We start from the raw sequence: 19,563 nt of genomic DNA, 5'->3' as shown, positions 1-19,563 counted from the left end.
AGAGCTGTGGGCTCAGCAGTAATTTCCCTGACACCTCATTATTCCCCAGCTCCGTTTGTGTGTGTGTGTCTGTGTGTGTGTGTGTGTGTGTGTGTGTGTGATGTGTACACAACCAGAAGAATGTGGTTTGCGAATAGGACCTATTGTTCCATAGTAGTGTATTCAGGATAGAGAGGAGGAAAAAACAAAACTAGGAAAGTGACAGTGTGTCCCTATTAAACAAAAAAAAAAGAAAGAAAAAAGTCAACACCCCTCAAGCCACAGGGCACTTGCAAAATGTCACAACTGGATTCCAGGAGACAGCACTAGATCTGGAATTGAAACAAACATCCCCCCTAAACTCCACGTCTACGGCTTCCTAGCATCAGAAGCATCATTGAAGCGTCTGACTTCCTTTTACAATTTACAAAATTATAAACTTTCTATTTACAAAATTGGGATAATTACAAGTACTTCACAGGGTTATTATAAGGATCAGAAGGAATAGTAGAGTGAAAGGTTGGAGCACTGGGCCTGGCATGGGAGAGGTGATCAATGAATGTTTGGGGAGATGGATGGTCCTCTGTTGTCCTATCCAGCTGTTGTAACTTCACCTGCGGGTTTTCCCCCTTGGTATCATGACTATAAACACCCTGAGGGCAAGAACTAGATCTCATTCGCTATTGTATCCAGCACAAAGGTTCTTAATAAAGCTTTGTCAAAGGACTGAATCCTTTTACCTGAAGAAAGGAGCAAAACCAACCAAGTCAGATTTATCTTCTGTATATAAATCCAGCACACGTTCAAGGAATAAGACAGCCAAGAAGTTGGGAAACAAAGAGGAAGCAGAACACTTTTGGATAATCAAAACCAGAACTGTGGTCCCCCAGATCACTCAGAGGGGACCAGTGGCCATACAGGGGGAGAAGGGCCAAGGCCAGTTTCTCCCGTAGGAAGCTGTGGTTAAACCTTCTTGGCATCATGAAACACAGTGTCTAGGTTTTTTCGTTCTCATTCTGAACATTTCAAGGAAGACATGGAAAGACGGAATCTAAAGGCCACGCTGCTGCACTGAAGACTTCACCTGCAGCAGTTTTTTAGATCTGCACTTTTTTTTTTTTTTTTTTTTTGGCCAAGCCACGGAGCTTGTGGGATCTCAGTTCCCCAACCAGGGACTGAACCCGGGCCACGGCAGTGAAAGCCCGGAATCCTAACCACTGGGCCACCAGGTAACTCCCCAAGATCTGCACATTTTTGAACTTTACTTATACACTCCCTGCTCCCACGTATGCACAAGCTCCCCCACTATCAAAGTCCTGCAGAGTGGTGGATTTACTGCAGTCAACAAACCTACACTGATGCGTCCTCATCACTCTGTGGGCGGTTCTGACTACTCCTTCAGGCTCCTTCCCGAGCTAGCTAACGGCAGGTCCTATGAGCCAGCCCCACACTGACCCTCTGCAACTGACAGGACAGGGGATTTGAGGCGTTTTACATGGAATAAATTGCCCTCCCAGAAACAGGAAGACTCATTTTTCAATATTCCCACAATGAGAGACAGGGCAGAGAAAAGCACTGTGAAAAGATCTGCCAATGATAATAATAACAATAATACAAGTTGACTTTCACTGAACACATATACCTCCTCTCACCCTGGCAAGGGACTGCCCGCTCTCCCTGGTACCAAGGAGATGTTAAAAATATCTGTGGAGTTAAACAGTGCAGGAATAAGTATCCAGTTGGGGAGGTCCAGCCATGACTATATCTGACAGTGGACATTAATTAACACAGTATTTGATGATGCCTAGCACAGGGGCTGGGACCTAAGGGATGTTCTGGGGACATTTACTGGAGCATCAAAGAACATGGGCTCTGCAGTCTGACCACCACCTGGACTCCTCTCCTCGTTTGGCCATGTAATGGCTAGACAACACTGGACATGCTATGAACCTCCCTAAGCCTCAGTTTCCTCAGCCATAAACTAGGGATTAAAATGGGTAAATCCTTATCCTCTAAGGATTCTGTAAAGAGTAAATAAAATAATGTACGTCTGGAACGCAGTAAGTTGTCAGGAAATGTTATGTGCCATTGTTATTATTACTATTACTATTACTATTATTAATTAAATTGAGAGGGGGTGTGTGTGTGTGCATGTGTGTGTGTGTGTGCGTGTATCAGGAGCAGGTGAAGAAAGGAGTACGAGGAGTGACTGTCAGTGGAAAGGGGATGAGTGTGGCAAACAGAAGTGTGCCAGGAACTGCTCTTTGAGCTGAGTTTCCCATCCTGGTCAAAGATAATCCCACAAGGCCACGGGAGGCAAGTAGAAGAAAACATTCTTCTAACGTGTGGCTCTCAGCCAGTTCCTTCACGGCCCTCTCTCCACCAGTCAGACTCCTTGGTACTTACATATTTCCAGCCCAGAGTGGTTTTGCAGTTTTCACAGTAAATGTCTGCGACGGCGTGCAGTCCTGTTAGCAACACGCGTTCTTCTGCCGGCCCGCAGCCCACGTTAACTCTGTGCCAAGGGACAGAGAGAGAGAGAGCGGGGCGTCAGGCACATGCTCACCATCAGTTGTTCAAGCTGGACTTGCAGCAAAAAATTAACTGAGTACAGCTGCCTGAAGGGAAGCCAACACTGAGAAGAGCATCATCTCTAACTGAAACCAGGAATAACCTCCGAAAAGGTAGCCACAGGGAAACGTCTCCGTTGAGATGCATTTCAGATCTGCAAGTTCTGATTCAATGAGTCTACTAAAAGTAGTCTTTATGGTTGAGACTCTGCTCAGAATTTTTCTAACAAATGCTTTTAGCCTTGTGATTGAAGGGGACAAACTGACAACCACATTGAAGTCCACAGCCATGAGCACAGGTCCTCAGAGCTTCCTGAGGACTGATTGCAGCCAGAGATGTCAATCATGACGGCACAGTCCTGTCCTGATCACAAGGATGGGTGAGCCCCATCTATCAAATACATAGACTCCTTCACAGAGCACCTATTATTTTAGACTGAACACGCTAGATTTCCATTTTCACAGTTCATCAGGTTTGCTTTCCTAGAGAAAGCTGTAAATAATGCTGAGGGCTGTGGCAGACTGTGCATCTGTAGGAGGGGATGGAGGCTCTTCACTAACTCCACTTTATGAAGGCTCCTCCAACCTTAGTCCTCCAGCAGATCCTGGTGTCCTCTGTTCGCCCTCCTTCTCTTCCCCAGAGACACATCTCAGGTCTAGTTATGAGACCTCCCGTGTTGAAGCTCTCAGAAGCACTTCAGCTTCTTCCCTAGGAGACTACAGCCCTCTGTACTTACTGGGGGTAGTGACTATATTATTTTTAGCCAAAGATGATGCCCCCCCCAAAGTCCCCAAGGATGACTGGCTACCACTTGTGGTAAATAATGTTGTGTGTGTGTGTGTGTGTGTGTGTGTGTGTGTGTGTGTGTCAGAGAGGACAGGTTCCATTGTTTAATTATCATTGAGCGTTGCTTTTCCCCACCCCTCAATATTTGCACCGAACAATGGATGTACCATTCAGAGACACTCACACTGAGTTAAAGAGGTATGCTCGTCCTTGACTTCCTTGGAACGACTGAAATGCAAGAAGACAAATCGATAGTTAGAGATCCATTTCACCCACCCATTCGGGAAACCAGCCCCAAAGCACAACAATCATGACCTTGCAGGGCTGACACGGCTAAAAGGGAGCAGTGAGCCAGTTAACCCTCCAGCTAGCAGATGGCATGGTGGGAGGAGGAGAAGGCAGAATAAACAGAGCTACAGAGCTCGGGTCAGCCCACACTCGGACTGTTTTCACCAGCCCAGGTAAGAAAATACCATTAATCCACACTGGCCTTTCCTGGACCCACTTGATTTCAGCCACCTGTACTGCCCACAGCTTTCAAGTCGGCTAGGGCATGGAAACCAGCACAAGCACCTCTGCTTGCCCTCTTGGTTCAACCCTGCAGAAGACAGCAAAGAATCCCCAAGGTAAGAATAAACCACCAAACCCACACTTCTCACTGGTCTTGCTTTCTTGGAAATCCTAACTGCTAGACCATCCTCCTAAATGGCAGCACGAAAGCTCTCCTTTTGAGGTGTAAGCAACTTCATCTCTAGATCACAGGAATGCTCATTAAGCAGTAATCCCACTTTAACTTCTAGCTTAAAGAGGAACTTCTTTCTTCTGGCTGGAGGATGGCAGGGAACAGGAGAAACAGGAGCCAGAGCTTGCCATGCGATTTGGCATCTACTTCCAGTAACACAGGCCCTATCCGTGTTTTTCTCCTCTGGTTACACTGAAACGTCTGGCTGACATGAGCCATCCATGTACTGCATTTCTGCCTGCATTTTTAATGTGGCCTGACAACTGTACCCTGAATTAAACATCCTGGTCTGCTCTGAAGACCACTCTCAAAATAAATAAACAAGCAAACAAATAAGGGACTCTCCCATGACCTCTGTTATTCACTGGCTGGAGAAATCTATGGGTGACTGGTTAACAGATGACCAAAGGGTAGGAGAGAACCAGACGGGACACAGATCACTGCCCATGAGACAGCTGTTGTCAGAAGCACAGGACTTTAGGGATCAGTGCTGCCAGCCGGAGAGAAAGGTAAAATTCTTGACCTGTGGAAAAACTGCCTTTGGGGAAGCTAGATTGTTGGTTGCCTCCAACATACAAATGTACCAGAAGCCTTGGCTCCCAGGTGCAGCTCTGAGCAGCAGGCAGATGTTCCCCAGCTGCTGCTCAGGCTGAAACCAGCTCTCTTTCCTTTGGGTCTTGAAACATCCCCGGGGAACATAAGAGCTCCAGGCTAGCACTGAGCATGAATAGGAGTGTCACAGCCTCGAAACCTGGAACCTGGAAGTCCATGCCAAGTGTTTGGATGAGACAATGTCCCAGCAACACAGACCCTATATTTGGCCAACCTGTTAGTTCAACTTTGGAGCACAAGACATCCAAGCACCGCCAGGATAGCAAAAGCTTCACGATCTGGTCCCACCAACCTCTGCAGTCTCTTCTCTTGCTACTTTCCCACTGTGTCCTTTGCTCTAGTCAGGCCGAACCACGTGCAATTCCTGGAACTTGCATTTCACCAACTCTGACCACCATCTTCCCTGAGATGGGGAGGCTCCTCCACGTGACCAATCCTAAGCCTCAGCTCAGCTTCCTCCCTTTCGTAAGGCTTTCTCTGACCTCCTCAGGAAGAGATACCCATTGGTACCCATGTACTGCACTCCTCTTGTTCCCTGCCTGTTCCTTTTTCTTAGCTCTTAGCATACTGGATTTAAATTGTCTCTCTGTCTAACTCACTCACTAGATTGTGAGCTCCCTGAAGGCATGAACCATGTCTTCAATCTCTCTCTGAACCCACAACACATAGCATGAATCTGGCATCATTTATAAAATATTTATTGCATGAGTCAATTGCCTCTAATTTCCTTTTTTTTTTTCTTTAAATGACTTTATTGGTATATATCTGACATACAATAATAAAGTGTGTATATTTAAAGTGTACTATTTGATGAGTTTTGATACCTGCATATACCTGTGAAATCATCACCACAACCAAGATTATGGACTATCTGTCACATTCAAAAGTTTCCTCATGTCCCTCAATCCGGCCATCTCTTCCCTCCTCACTCTCTTCCCACTCATCCTCAGGCAGCCACTGTCTACTGTCACTATAGTTTGTATTTTCCATAATTTTTAATAAATGAAATCATACAGCATGTAGTGTTTCTTGCCTGGCTTCTTTCACACAGCACAATTCTTTTAAGATTTATCTATGTTGCTGTATATATCAATAGTTCATTCTCTTTTCATTGCTGAGTCATATTCCAGTCTGTGAATTTACCAGAGTTCATTTATTTTTGGTTTGATTTTAATAAGGGATTTGGACTAGTTGACCTCCAAGTCTCCTTCAAGCTCCAAAATTATATTCTCGTATAATTCTGTGGTCCTACATTACGGATAATTGGGAGTGCCACCCTCGAGGAAACTTTTATCAAGATCTTCAAGTTAGAGCTTAGAAGAAGGTGGTTATGGGAAAACAAATTCTAGAAGAAAGCAGACTGGAAAACGACAACATGAAGCAACACAGCTTCACCATTTATGGCAGGAAAAGACATTCACTTCTCAAAGACTCACAGATCACCTGCTATCTGCTGGGCACAATGGGAATGCAGGGAGAGAGGCAGCACCGTAGAGCTTTTCAGGGCAGCAGTCCCCCCAGAAGGTACACAAGACAATCCTTCAGGGTAGGGGGAAAATACTAGAAATTTTATCTATTTAATTTTATCTTTTAAAAAAAGTTTCACTAAACAGTATTTAGCAATGCTTTCATTTTATATGATCTTTGTAGCTCAGAATTGATATGCCTGTACAAAAATTAAAATGGAGGATGTTCAGAAGAAAATGCAGGAGAAAATCTTTGTGACCTTGCGTTAGAAAAGATTTCTTAGATACTACACCAGGAACACAATTTATAAAAGAAAAAACTGCTAAATTTCATCAAAATTTTAAACTTTTGCTCTGAAAAACACTTTTAAGAGAATGAAAAGATAAGCCATAGACTGGGAGAAAATATCTACAAATCACTTGTCTAACAAAGGACTTGTATCTAAAATATACAAAGAACTCTCAAAATTCAATAATAAAACAAGAAACCCAATTTTAAAATGGGCAAAGATTTGAACAGGCTTCACCAAATATAAACAGAAGGGAAACAGGCCCATGAAAAGATGCTCAACGTCACTAGTCATTAGGGGAACGCAAATTGAAAAACATAATTGACAAATCACTATACACATATTAAAATGGTCCAAAAAAATTTTTTTAACTGACAAAACTAAGTGCACTCAAGAATGTGTAGCAACTGGAATTCAGACACTGCAAAATGGCACAGCCATTTGGATAAGAGTTTGGCAGTTTCAATTACTCAAACGAAATGAAAACCTATGTTAATACACATAACATGGATGAATTTGAAATGCTTTAGCTAATAAGAGCATTGGTTGCCAAAGGTTATAGGTAAGGGGCAAGTTTGACTACATGGGTAACACAGGAGTTGGAATTTTCTTATCTTGATTTCATTGGTGCATAAGAGTATGCATTTGTCAAAATTCATTGGATTTTTTAATTTTTATTTTTAACTTTACATACAGTAAAATTCACCCTTGTTGGTGAAATCCAATAAAAATTTTAAAATAAGCCATCTCTAAACTCTCCTGTATCTGAACACCGTACTCCTATATTTGTACAATTAGGAAATGTAAAATATTTCCTGATCTATTTAAAAGTATTCCAAACAAAGAGCTTCAGAGGAGTTTGAAGTCTCGTTAAAAGGTACTTTTCTAAACTACAAAGTTCAGCAAAAACCTTTGTATAACTGGTGGGTGGGTTGGAAAATGGGGATCATGATTTTTGTAAGCTCAAGGATGCAAATGTTCCATTTGAATCTACCTTTGTAAGGAAGTTTTCATTAAGGGCAACTGTTAAAATGAAGTATAGAAGTATACTCTCCTAGGGACACACCTCTGAATTACTGAATCACAAAGTGATAAACCAAGATTTTTTTTTTCCTAAAAAGAGAGCATATTCAATCATATATACCTTCAATAAAATAAGATTAAAAGCAAATTTACAATTGTTTTATTTTTTCTTCCATCCTTTTAAATTACAGAAATTATTAAAATTTTCTAATATTTGTTTATAATGTAGGTATTACATAGCAACCCATGTATACCATTTATAAGTAAGTAGACATATTAGGAATACATGCTCAAACACTTTACTGGTAGGGGTATGTGATTTTAAAGGTTTGGAGGTCACTGTTCTGGGGGTTCCAATCTGTTTCAGGCAGGGCCTGAGAGTCACTTTCTCTGGCCTGACACAGATTCGAATTCCTAGAGAGTAGGGTTGGGGAGGGCACATGGCAGGGAAGAGAGTTGCCAGTCAGGCCCAGAGGCGCCTCACAAGGCCACCACGGTTCCTCCAGGCCTATTCTTCGAGAGAGAGTGCTGGCAGAGGTCCACACTCTACAAAGGGTGCCGAACCCAATCAGGGCTGTCTCCGTGGCAATACCTACAGAGGTACCTCCCCAGTGACAGTATCTATGAGCCTGTCTCCTCAGCCTGGCACTCAGGACCAACTGAATCTCTGGGGCAGGATTCTGGAAGCTCTTCCACCGTGGCTTCCACACTGGGCCCCTGCCAAGCCAACATTTATGATGAGAAAAACATTCACAGAGAACAACAGGCATCTTGCAAATAGACACAGACAAGAATAGCCCCGCTGGGTCGCTGTCTCCTGTGGGCCCCAGCCCAGCCTGGCACAACGAGGCACGGTCTGGCGCTCCCTTGAGTGAGGGTGGTACCCAAGGTGGGGAGACTGAAAGGAAGTGAAGGAAGCAATTAGAATGAAGCAAACAGAATTTCAGACCAGGAGATCCCAAACAGACTGTCGGACACATTTGTTTGCTGTCATTACTGCCAGGCAACAAGGCAGCTCTTTTCCATGCTGTATATCAATGAAGGCTGGTATTCAGGACTGCAGAAAAGGTTTTTTTGTTTTTGTTTTTTAAATTATACAAAACTTTTCTTCTGTCCTTTAAAGGAAGGTAATAGTTCCAGGCCCAGCCCTTCCAGCCAGCTCAAAGGAACGGAAAGGGCTTTGAGTTTCCTGTTTAGTAGCCAAAACCACTGATTTCTGGCCCCTTTGAAAGTCTGGAAGGCAGCAATCCCTTTTAAAAGTAGGAGGACCATTGAAAAAAACGAATACTTGTGGGGGGAGGTGGCAACAGAGCAAACATGTGGGTTCCTCCTTCACTTGAACAGGCTCAGGCACGAAGTCCTCCTAGCATGAAGCAGAGCCTCTCAATCTCCTCTCTCTGGGAATGTCAACCATTATCAACCGAGTATGTGCCCCAGGAAGTGCCCAGAGATGAGGGAAGCAGACGCCCACCTGACTACTCAGCTGTAACACCTGGGAGCTAGACGAGCCTTTGCATATCTTCCTATGATAAGAGGATCTCATCTTGGCTCAGAAATTCAGGATAAAACCCTGGTTTTACAACTTCAACTTAATTAATAGCTACTTGACCTTGGGAGAATTATTTAGCCTCTCTCGGCTTCCACATCTTTTACATCTGCAGATGGAAACCATGCCTATTTTCCAAGTTGTTGAGAACAAGAAGTAAAACAAGGTAAACAAAGTGCAGAGTAAAAAGATCAGTTCCCTACCTTCCCTTTTTGGCCTTTTCAGGAGCCTGGAGAAGACAGAAGAAAAGGTTGACTCTAATCTATTTGGTTCTTCAAAATTCTTTTCTTCAGTGACTTTTGGTGTCCCCCTTTCTCTATATTACGGCATAAGGCCACTCTTCCACTCTTTGTAACTCAATATCCATAAAAATGTAGGGATGGAACTGAAGCTCCCCATGATCCTTTCCACTAGTAATAATATGAGTCTGTTAAAGCACCTGGTGCTTACTTCACCAACCTACCATCCATAGGCACAGTGTTCATTACATGGGCTTTGAAGAGGAAGGACTGGCAGAGTTTGAGCCCTGGCTTGGCCATATACTTGCTATGTTACTAACTTGGTCAAGCCAATTAATTTCTCTGAGACTCAATTTCCTAATCTGTAAAATGGGCACAATAATATAGTATTCACACCCACACCAGATTTGTATAAGAAATAAATGAGACACTATATATGAAAGAAGGTACTTCAAAAACTTCAAGGTATGAAGGTACTTCATAAACTTCAAAAAGTTACCTTTTTAAAAAATTAATTAATTCATTTATTTTGGCTGTGCTGGGTCTTCACTGCAGCATGCAGGCTTCTCTAGTTGCGGCACGCGGGCTCTAGAGCACACAGGCTCAGTAGCTGTGGAGTGCAGGCTTAGTTGCAGTATGTGGGATCTTAGTTCCCTGACCAGGGATCAAATCCGGCCCCCCTGCATTGGGAGCTCAGAGTCTTAACCACTGGACCACCAGAGAAGTCCCAAAAGTCACCCTTAATGTATACAATTCAGGGGCTCTTGGTATATTCACAAGATTCTGCAACCACACCACTATCTAATTCCAGAGCATTTTCACACCCCAAAAAGAAATCTTGCATCATTACCAGTCACCTTCCATTTCCCCTGTCCCTGGCAACCACAAACCTACTTTCTGTCTCTACGGATTTGCTCAAGGTACTATATGCTATACTATGTACCATCTCAGTGAGAAGGTAACAGAGGTAGTAGATAGAGATACAATGGAGGAGTTGTAAAACTCCTGCCTTGGGGTGTTGGCTAAATACCCCACCTCAACATTTTGCTGGGGAAGGGCAGGGCAGTCCCTTTTCCTTTCTCATTCCTTTCTGCATCCATGGTTAAGCCTGGTGGAGTTTGCTATTCAGGGTCAAAGTAAACCACAGGCTCCATTCCAAAGAGCTGAAACCCAAGCAAAATAATACTGGATCTTGTTTGGGTTTCACCCTTGAGGAAGCATATGGAGAAAGTGGGAAGGGTGGTAATAAAGAACAATGAAAATGATGAAAACTTCCACAATTAGAACATGGTGTAGTTTAAAGAAACTGAACAGTTAGGTAAGAGGAAAGAAGATTAAAGGGGGTTTCTTCCATCTTCTCTGCAATAAGAACAAGAGGAAATAGACTTAGACGGAAATAAGAGAGACTTGGGTTAATTATAAGGGAAGAATTTCCTGACTCTGTATAACTTCCACACTAGGACACAGGTCACCAGGAAAGACTAGGAAAGAACAAAGCCATTTGTATGTGTTCATGGCTTACAAAAAGTGTTCACACATCTGTCTAGAAACTTCAAGATGGGGTAAAAAGTCATGTGTGTTGCCTAGGGGCAGAAGCATGGCTGCTTCCAGCCCTCTTTGGCTGGCTTTGAGCTTTGGTAGATCTCAACTCCTCTCCCATTCCTGAAACAGATGGAGGGAGGGGCAGGGAAGGGACTGGCTCTAAAGGAGGAAATATCTGCTGTGTGGAGTCATAAAATTCCAAGGGCATGGGAGCATACACGATGCAAACTATGCAAGGAACTGAATGGCAAAAACAAAAGGTGGTGTAGGGCCTGGGGCTTGGGGGCCACATTTAATTGCTGAAATGCGGAGATTTCGGGATCGAAGTCACTTAAGTCACTTAACGATCAGACCTTTCAATTCAGCAGATGCCGTCAGCTCTCAACCTGCACTCCCTCCTGTTCTCCATAGAGAAGGCCTGGAAAACATGCATTCTCCACAAGGATAAAGAGCAGGGGATTCGTATGATCAGACAAGCCCCATCCTCTACAGAAGAAAGGCTGACATGTCTGTTCTGGGAGACTGGCTTCTGAGTTAGAGAGTGAACAGGTGGAATCAGGATGTAATGGCAGCCAGTCGTTAATAGCTGGGTCCTTTGCAGTTCAAATATAAAACTAAAACTTTTAGGGGCTGAAATAATGGAGCTCAAATATCTCTCAAAACCATCAGGCCGGGCTTCCCTGGTGGCGCAGTGGTTAAGAATCCGCCTGCCAATGCAGGGGACATGGGTTCGAGCCCTGGTCCGGGAAGATCCCACATGCTGCGGAGCGACTAAGCCCGTGCCCCACCACTACTGAGCCTGCGCTCTAGAGACTGCGAGCCCCAACTACTGAAGCCCGTGCGCCACAACTACCGAAGCCTGCGCGCCTAGAGCCTCTGCTCTGCAACAAGAGAAGCCACCGCAGTGAGAAGCCCGCGCACCACAACGAAGAGTAGCCCCCCCCGCTCAGCAACTAGAGAAAACTCACATGCAAGCAAAGACACAATGCAGCCAAAAAACAAAAAATTAAATTAAATGAATAAATAAATTTATTTTAAAAAAAAAACAAAAAACCACCAGGCCCTTCCACTTCCACCATCAGGTATATATTTGAAAAAATGAAAACACTAATTTGAAAAGATACCTGCACCCCAATGTTCATAGCAGCATTATCTGCAGTAGCCAAGGTATGGAAGCAACCTAAGTGTCCATCAACAGATGAATGGATAAAGAAGATGTGGTATACGTATGGAATCTAAAAAAAAAAAAAATGGTTCTGAAGAACCTAGGGGCAGGACAGGAATAAAGACACAGACGTAGAGAATAGACTTGAGGACACGGGGAGGGCTAAGGGTAAGCTGGGACGAAGTGAGAGAGTGGCATGGACATATATACACTACCAAATGTAAAATAGATAGCTAGTGGGAAGCAGCCGCATAGCACAGGGAGATCAGCCCGGTGCTTTGTGACCACCTAGAGGGGTGGGATGGGGAGGGTGGGAGGGAGGGAGATGCAAGAGGGAAGAGATATGGTAACATATTGTATATGTATAACTGATTCACTTTGTTATAAAGCAGAAGCTAACACACCATTGTAAGGCAATTATACTTCAATAAAGATGTTTAAAAAAAAAAAAAAGAAGATGTGGTATACGTATGGAATCTAAAAAAAAAAAAAATGGTTCTGAAGAACCTAGGGGCAGGACAGGAATAAAGACACAGACGTAGAGAATAGACTTGAGGACACGGGGAGGGCTAAGAGTAAGCTGGGACGAAGTGAGAGAGTAGCATGGACATATATACACTGCCAAATGTAAAATAGATAGCTAGTGGGAAGCAGCCGCATAGCACAGGGAGATCAGCTCGGTGCTTTGTGACCACCTAGAAGGGTGGGATAGGGAGGGTGGGAGGGAGACGCAAGAGGGAGGAGATATGGGGACATATGTATATGTATAGCTGATTCACTTTGTTATAAAGCAGAAACTAACACACCATTGTAAAGTAATTATACTCCAATAAAGATGTTAAAAAAAAAACGATGTGATATAGATACACAATGGAATACTATTCAGCTGTAAAAAAAGAATGAAATTTTGCCATTTGCAGCAACATGGATGGACTTGGAGTGTATTATTCTAAGTGAAGTAAGTCAGACAGAAAAAGACAAATACTGTATATCACTTATATGTGGAATCTTAAAAACACAACACTCTAGCAACTAAAACAAAAAAGAAGCAGACTCACAGATATAGAGAACAAACTAGTGGTTACCAGTGGGGAGAGGAAGGGAGGAGGGGCAATACAGGGGTAGGATTTTTTTTAAAAGGGTTATTATGGGATTATATGAAATCATGTGTGTGAAACTTTTGAAAATCATCAGGCCTTTGAAAACAATTCACTATGAGCTGCTGAAGTTAAGAAGACAATGCAAGTTAATACACCTAGGAAGAACATAATCAATTTCCTGGATTTATGTTTCAATCTACACTTCTGCTCCCAAAGCCAACTGGGCATTGGCAAATGAAAATGTCCTGACACTACAAAGGATTTCTGGAAAGTCAGTGGGCAAAACCTACAGACTCTCAAGGCAAGTCTTCCCCTGTAACCGATCCAGACAAAAAGGCTAGAAAAGGCTTTCCTCCAAGACTAAAGCCACATGCCATGGAGGGGACTGCTTTTTAAATATTTTCTAAAAAGCAATCACTATAGTGAAATTGGAGGCAGTTTACAGATGAGATTGAGGTGGCTCATTAAAATAAATTGGAAATGGTGAAATAACAACAGTCCCAGATCACATTTATATAGTGCTTACTACATGCCAGACAGATTCAAACTGTTTTACATAAGCCAAGTAATTTAATCCTCTCAACAATCTAATGAGGGAGGTACTTTCATCATTCCCATTTTACAGATGAGGAAAGCAAGGCAAAGAGAGGTTAAGACATACGCCCAGCATCAAACACCAATACGTGACAGAGACCCAGGCAGTGTGGCTCCAAAATCTAGGGAAAAATGAAGATGGGATGACAAAGGTGTTGTCCAAGTGACTTCCTAAAAGAAAGGAGCTCAACAGAATTAGACTAATACTGACACGTTTACAGGACCTCAGAACGTACAAAGCACTTTCACATATATTAACTGATTAACCTTCAAACCAACAGAGGAGGAATCTGAGGTCCAGGGCTGTTGAGTGACTTACCCAGTTTCACAAAGCTTGTAAGTCAAGGTCAGAACTTAAACCTACAGCTTCTGACTCCAGGTCCCAAGATTTTTCTAGAATGTGTTCACTTGGAAAATCTGTCTCTTTGAAGAAGAAGGATGGATTAAGCTGTCAGAACTGATGAAAGTCTCTTAGGCTATTCACCTTCCTCTGCCCTGACTCCATATTTACTTAGCAACTGCCTAAATTTAGTTCTCTCGCTCAGTGGGGTTACCTTCAAGGAAGATAACACACAGTCCAAGCTTTCGGGATTATCTGCTCCACTGTAAATTAATTAGAATTCTGGTCTACCAGTTAGATTCCTACGAGTTGTGTTAGGGTGAATCACTTCACCAGAGCTTGGTCACTCTTGGGTGAATGGATAAAATTTACTTTGTAAACTTACAATGCTTAAGGCTGACAGGACCACCAAGAAAATGTTCTCTGCAACCTAACCTGAAAACAGCCTTCCCAGCTAACTACTGAATGAATGATTCTCATTTCACAACTCGTGGGAAAAAATAATTAAAGCAAAGAAGCCCTTTAAAATCCACCCCTCCCTTTTTTTTTGGCACCTGGACTTCATGGCAAAGAATGAGCAGAAAACTCAGAAGAATGCTTTGGGGAGTTTTCAAAAAGAGAAATACTTAACTAATTGCAGTCTGCAGGAATCCCATGCAGTGGATTGCAGGTTGGGTAGAGTGGAGGATCTCAAAACAAAACAAAATATACTTATGACTTTATCCAGTTTTAATTTCATAGGCCACTGGAATTTGAGGAGCCCCAAGGTCAATTACACACCTGATGCAAAGCTCTTTTCCACATTTCTACCAAACCTCTGCTTAAATACTTTCAGGGATAGGGAATGCCTCCTCAGGAAGCCCATTCCATTGCCAGCCGTTCTGACAGTATCAAAACTCCTTCTATGAGCTCAACTCCTGAGAGCTCCCTGAATCCTTCATCTTTACATCCTTTGGTGCCAAATAACTTTACAGCTTTTGTCTTGCCCATACCAAGGTCTCCTTCTGTGGGCTAAGCTTCTCCCAGTTTAGTAGATGAACTAGATTCAAATCCCAGTTCTGGCACTTTCTCTGTTGTATGCTCTTAGGTACATTCACCTCTCTGTTCTCAAGTTCCTCACCTGCCAAATGGGCTAATAACACCCACCTCACAGATAGTAAAGTGCCTGGCGTACGCCAGGCCCTCGAGAAGTGGTAGCATCCTTCCTCCTACCAGCTCCTTCAAATTTCCTGTACACAGCACGGTTTCACCCTCGTTGAGTCTACCACTGTGTTTTTTGTTGTTGTTGTTGTTGTTGTTTTGTTTTATTTATTTGGCTGCATTGGGTCTTAGTTGCGGCACGCGTGATCTTCGTTGTGGCATGCAGGATCCTCAGCTGAAGCATGGGAACTCTTAGTTGCAGCATGCGGGATCTAGTTCCCTGACCAGGGATCGAACCCGGGCCCCCTTCACTGGGGGAGTAAAAAACCACTGTGTTTTTAACCTGATTTTTCATTTCATACTAGGTGTTCCCTAAACACTTTCAACACTTTCCTCTCCTGGAAATGCTAATCAAACCACAAGGCCTTGCTTAAACAGTCAGGCTTCAGGTTGTACATACAAACTGAAGTAGGCCAAGTACTGCGTTCTCCCCCACCCCTCATGGCAGATGTCCAGCATTAGACTTTCCACCTGTGGCGTATTAGCATATATCTACATTTAACCTCTGTATTCATATACCCCCAGGGACGGGGCTGAGTTAGGAGTAGAGAGTTATGAAATAGTTACAAAGGAAGAGACAATGTTATTTAAAAGGGCTTGAAGAAATCACAGTCAAAGAGCTCTTATGAAAGAGACTTGAGCATACAAATGTTAGAAAGATGTGAACATAAAGGGCTTGCCAACGTGCAAAAGTTGGGCACTGGTGATTCTCAGTATTCCCTCTAGAAACAGAACACGACTGGGTCAGAACAACCAGCTGACCCCCTCCCACCCCTGCCAGGCAAGGCTAGATCATCTGCCTCCGACCAGCATGACTTCCTTAGGCAGACCCCTGATCCTCTGAACTGGGAGTTGCATCATCTGTGAAATGAGGGGGTTGAGTGAGGTTTCTTACGAGGGTGAATATTCCACGAGGCCATATTCTCAAGAGAGTAGACGCCTGGCACATTAAATGAACATATCTGAGTCAGAGTTAGACCTCTTTTCTTGTGTTTTTAAACTTCCTGTTTATCTGCATAAAAGGTCTTTTCTGCTCATCAGCTGGTCTATCTTATCTAAGTCCTGGCTAAGACTCATCCTCAACACATAGAGACTTAAATCCCTTTCACCTATTCTGGTGCTCAGCATTTTCCCCTGGCCAACAGAAAAGCCTGAGGCACACTGTGAAATATCAGGGACTAGAAAATCATCTCCCAGGCAAAAAGGTTTTGTCACACTAAAGCAGTCTATGATAGTTTTTAAATGGGGGGGGGGGAAGGGGGGAGATCTAAATCAACAAATATTTAATGTCCCAGACCTTGCTCCGCCCCAGAGTGTGTAGTGAGCAGCTCTGCCCAGAAGATGCTTAAATTCCAGCAGAGGGCTCTCCTGGGAGAGAAAGTAGGGTGAAGAGGATGGTGAGGATTTAGCATAGCCTCAGCACAGCCTGTCTATATGCCCATCTCTTTCCCAGGGGAGGGTAATAACTCAGTGAGAAGTCAGCAGTGGTCCCTAGATATTTGCTACATAATAAGAAAAACAATGATGTCTTGTATCTCCCATAGTTTGATACCACATCAGGGCATTGTCTCAGGTATTATCCCTGTTTTATAAGGCAGGTGATGGGGACAGAGCCACACCTGGAAGTTAAATCTCAGAAAGGCCCTGTCTCTCTTTTGGGCAGCTACTTTGTTTGGAAGTGTGTGTGAGCATTGTCCATTGTGTACACATCACTCCCCAATCCACTGATCTTTCCTGTTGATGGGGGTGGAGAGGGTGTGGGATCCTTAATAGCACTAGACAGCAAATTTGAAAGCAGAACTTGTTAGTTTTTAAACAAGGATCAGCCAGTTGGACCACAGAGTGGGTGTTCCCATGCAAATCCCAGCACTTTCAAGTTGCTCCCTGAACTGAGCCCAGCCAGGACGGCAAGCCGTGTTTTTTTGCAACCAGCACTTTGATTAGGTCTAGAGAGGGACTCAATTAGCATCATGGAAACACAGAGCAGATTTCAGAAAGGAAAGGTCAGCTGCAAGCCCTAGCATTTGCTATCAGCCATCTGCCAAGCAGGAAGTGCTACTCAGATCTATTTTTAATCATCTTCCCTAGGCAAGGGTTCCTGGGAGAATGCAGAGGCCAGGCTTATTCCAAGAGAACCATTTAATTGCTACCTTTCTGTACACATTTTTAACATAGTCTCTGGATACTCTGGATATCATTTTAAATATATTCTGGACACCAACTTGTACACAGAGGCCCAGTTCTTTAATGGAGTGAGCGTACTAACTCCAGGGTTCATTTCCCAAAGCAGTGAGACTGGCAAAGCTAACTGTGCCAACTTCCTGGTCACTCTCATTTTTATTTTAAGTCCATCTATCACTTCAGAAAGGTAAATTAACACCAGTTCATCTGGCAGTAACTCATTTGTGACTCAAGATATGGACTGGCTAAAGAAAGGAGAAAGGCTTCATCTCTCCTCCCAGGGACCCAGCCTGTGCTGTGCTGGTCCACCCAGGCGCAGGAACGTTTTGTCCACGGGCTTCTTCCCCCTCCCAACTCGCAGCAGCACTCGTGTCTCAGTTCCATCCAGCCGGAGGAATGAAACGTCTCTGCGAGGTCTGGACAGGGAGTCTGGCACGGCCATGGCAGATTATACAGAAACAGAGCCTGGCTCAGGAACCCCTGCATTCTCCCAGCCCACACACTGAACACAGAGTTTCCTTGTCTCTTGACGCTTACAAACTTTCAGCCTCCAATTTCTAGCCTAAGGTAAAGCTTAGCATATGGTCAAGTATGCCTCAGCCAAGTCAAGTTCCATTTGCCAATAAAGGACGGGGGCTAGGCAGGCAGCCACCAGCCAGGGCTTGGCCCGTCAATCACAAAACTGGGGAGCTACAGGACCCACTGCGCCCCATGACAAAGGGACAAAGGGGTCTGCCCCAGGTTTTACCCATCTCTCCACCCTCCCTCTTCCCTCCTCTTAGAAGCTTATCTGTCAGTGAGCAGCCGATGGGAAAGCTAAGCTGAAAGGGCACCTTGGCTGTGGGATCTTTGCCTGAGGATGTGAAATAAGAGACTGGGTATTTGGGGCAACTTAACACCAGTAGGAGCCCAGCCAGAGGGCCAGGGAGGAAGGGACTGAATAGGTAGACATGTCCCTCACGGGAGATCTAACCCCTCTGGGCTGGGGGGCTGGGAGTGTGGAGGAGGGAGCAAGCTGGAATCCCTCCCCTCAGTGGCATGGAACTCTGCTCTAGTGAGCTGTGGCATACAGGTCCCTGGGGGGAAGAAAAAAAAGGCCACTGCACAGGGTCACTCCCCCTGACCCAGTTGGACCACAAATCAATTGGGGCTCTTGAGCCCTGCTGAGTCTTGAGTTCCTCTTCTTTCTGGTTTCAGGAGCAAAGGGAGTTAATCAGTAAACAGCTTAAGAAAGAATAACTCTTCTTCTGCCCCTGCCAAAGATCACCCGTGCCCTTCCTCTGCCCCTTCCCCAGTTTGCCATGGCTGTACATGTCAGGAAACCCATGAACACAAACAAAAAAAACACCCAAAGGAAAGCTGGGGTGTCATGTTTGGTCCAGGTGCTAAACCCCAGGTATAGGAAGTTACCTGGAGATTTCAGAGCCAGGCAGACAGCCTGGGAAGGACCAAGAGAGGGGGCTGGGCTAAGTTCCTCTGCTAACTCAGAGCAAGAAATAGGCCCTGTGGTAGAGCACTTAGGGGAGTGGCCTGGTGGGTCACACCTGAGTTCCAACTCTGGTTCTACCATTTCCTAGCGGAGTCCCCTTGATCAACTCAATTTGCCTAAGCCTCACTTTCTTCATCTGAAAATGGGAACAACAGGAGAAAAGGGAACACTCCTACACTGTTGGTGGGAAATGTAAATTGGTGCAGCCATTATGGAAAATAGTATGGAGGCTCCTTAAAAAACTAAAAATAGAGTTGCCGTAAGATCCAGCAATCCCACTCCTGGGCATATATATCTGGAGAAAATTCTAATTCAAAAAGATACATGCACCCCAATGTTCATAGCAGCAGTATTTACAATAGCCAAGACATGGAAGCAACCTAAATGTCCACGACAAATGAATGCATAAAGAAGATGTGGTACATATATACAACGGAATACTACTCAACAATAAAGACATAATGAACGCCATTTGCAGCAACATGGATGAACTTGGAGGCATTATGCTAAGTGAAGCAAGTCAGAGAAAGACAAATACCATATGATATCATTTACATGTAGAATCTAAAAACATGATACAAATGAACTTATTTACAAAACAGAAATAGACTCAGACAGAGAAAACAAACTTACGGTTACTTAAGGGGATAGCAGGGGTGGGAGTGAGATAAGTTAGGAATTTGGGATTAACAGATACA

The 19,563-nt window shown here is 44.0% G+C and overlaps 1 protein-coding gene across 4 annotated transcripts in view; it reads right to left on the bottom strand.

Annotated features, from left to right (window-relative positions):
• YPEL2 (yippee like 2) overlaps nt 1–19,563 on the bottom strand; it is a 187,486-nt gene that overhangs the window by 130,398 nt on the left and 37,525 nt on the right. For all 4 annotated transcript variants that reach the window (XR_009499552.1, XR_009499553.1, XR_009499554.1 and 1 more), the window contains 2 exons: nt 3,521–3,564; nt 2,386–2,494 (listed from right to left, as the gene is read on the bottom strand). Coding sequence is in view for 1 of the 4 variants with exons in the window: in XM_059907408.1 (XP_059763391.1) it covers nt 2,386–2,494; nt 3,521–3,564 (153 nt within the window). In the remaining 3 variants the exon portion in view is untranslated. The remainder of the gene's footprint in view (nt 1–2,385; nt 2,495–3,520; nt 3,565–19,563) is intronic.

The sequence above is a fragment of the Balaenoptera ricei genome, chromosome 20 (assembly GCF_028023285.1).
Source record: "Balaenoptera ricei isolate mBalRic1 chromosome 20, mBalRic1.hap2, whole genome shotgun sequence".
In the NCBI taxonomy this organism is placed as follows: Eukaryota; Metazoa; Chordata; class Mammalia; order Artiodactyla; family Balaenopteridae; genus Balaenoptera; species Balaenoptera ricei.
Note: the sequence above shows the minus strand (reverse complement) of the source record. Positions and strands in the feature narration are given on the sequence as shown.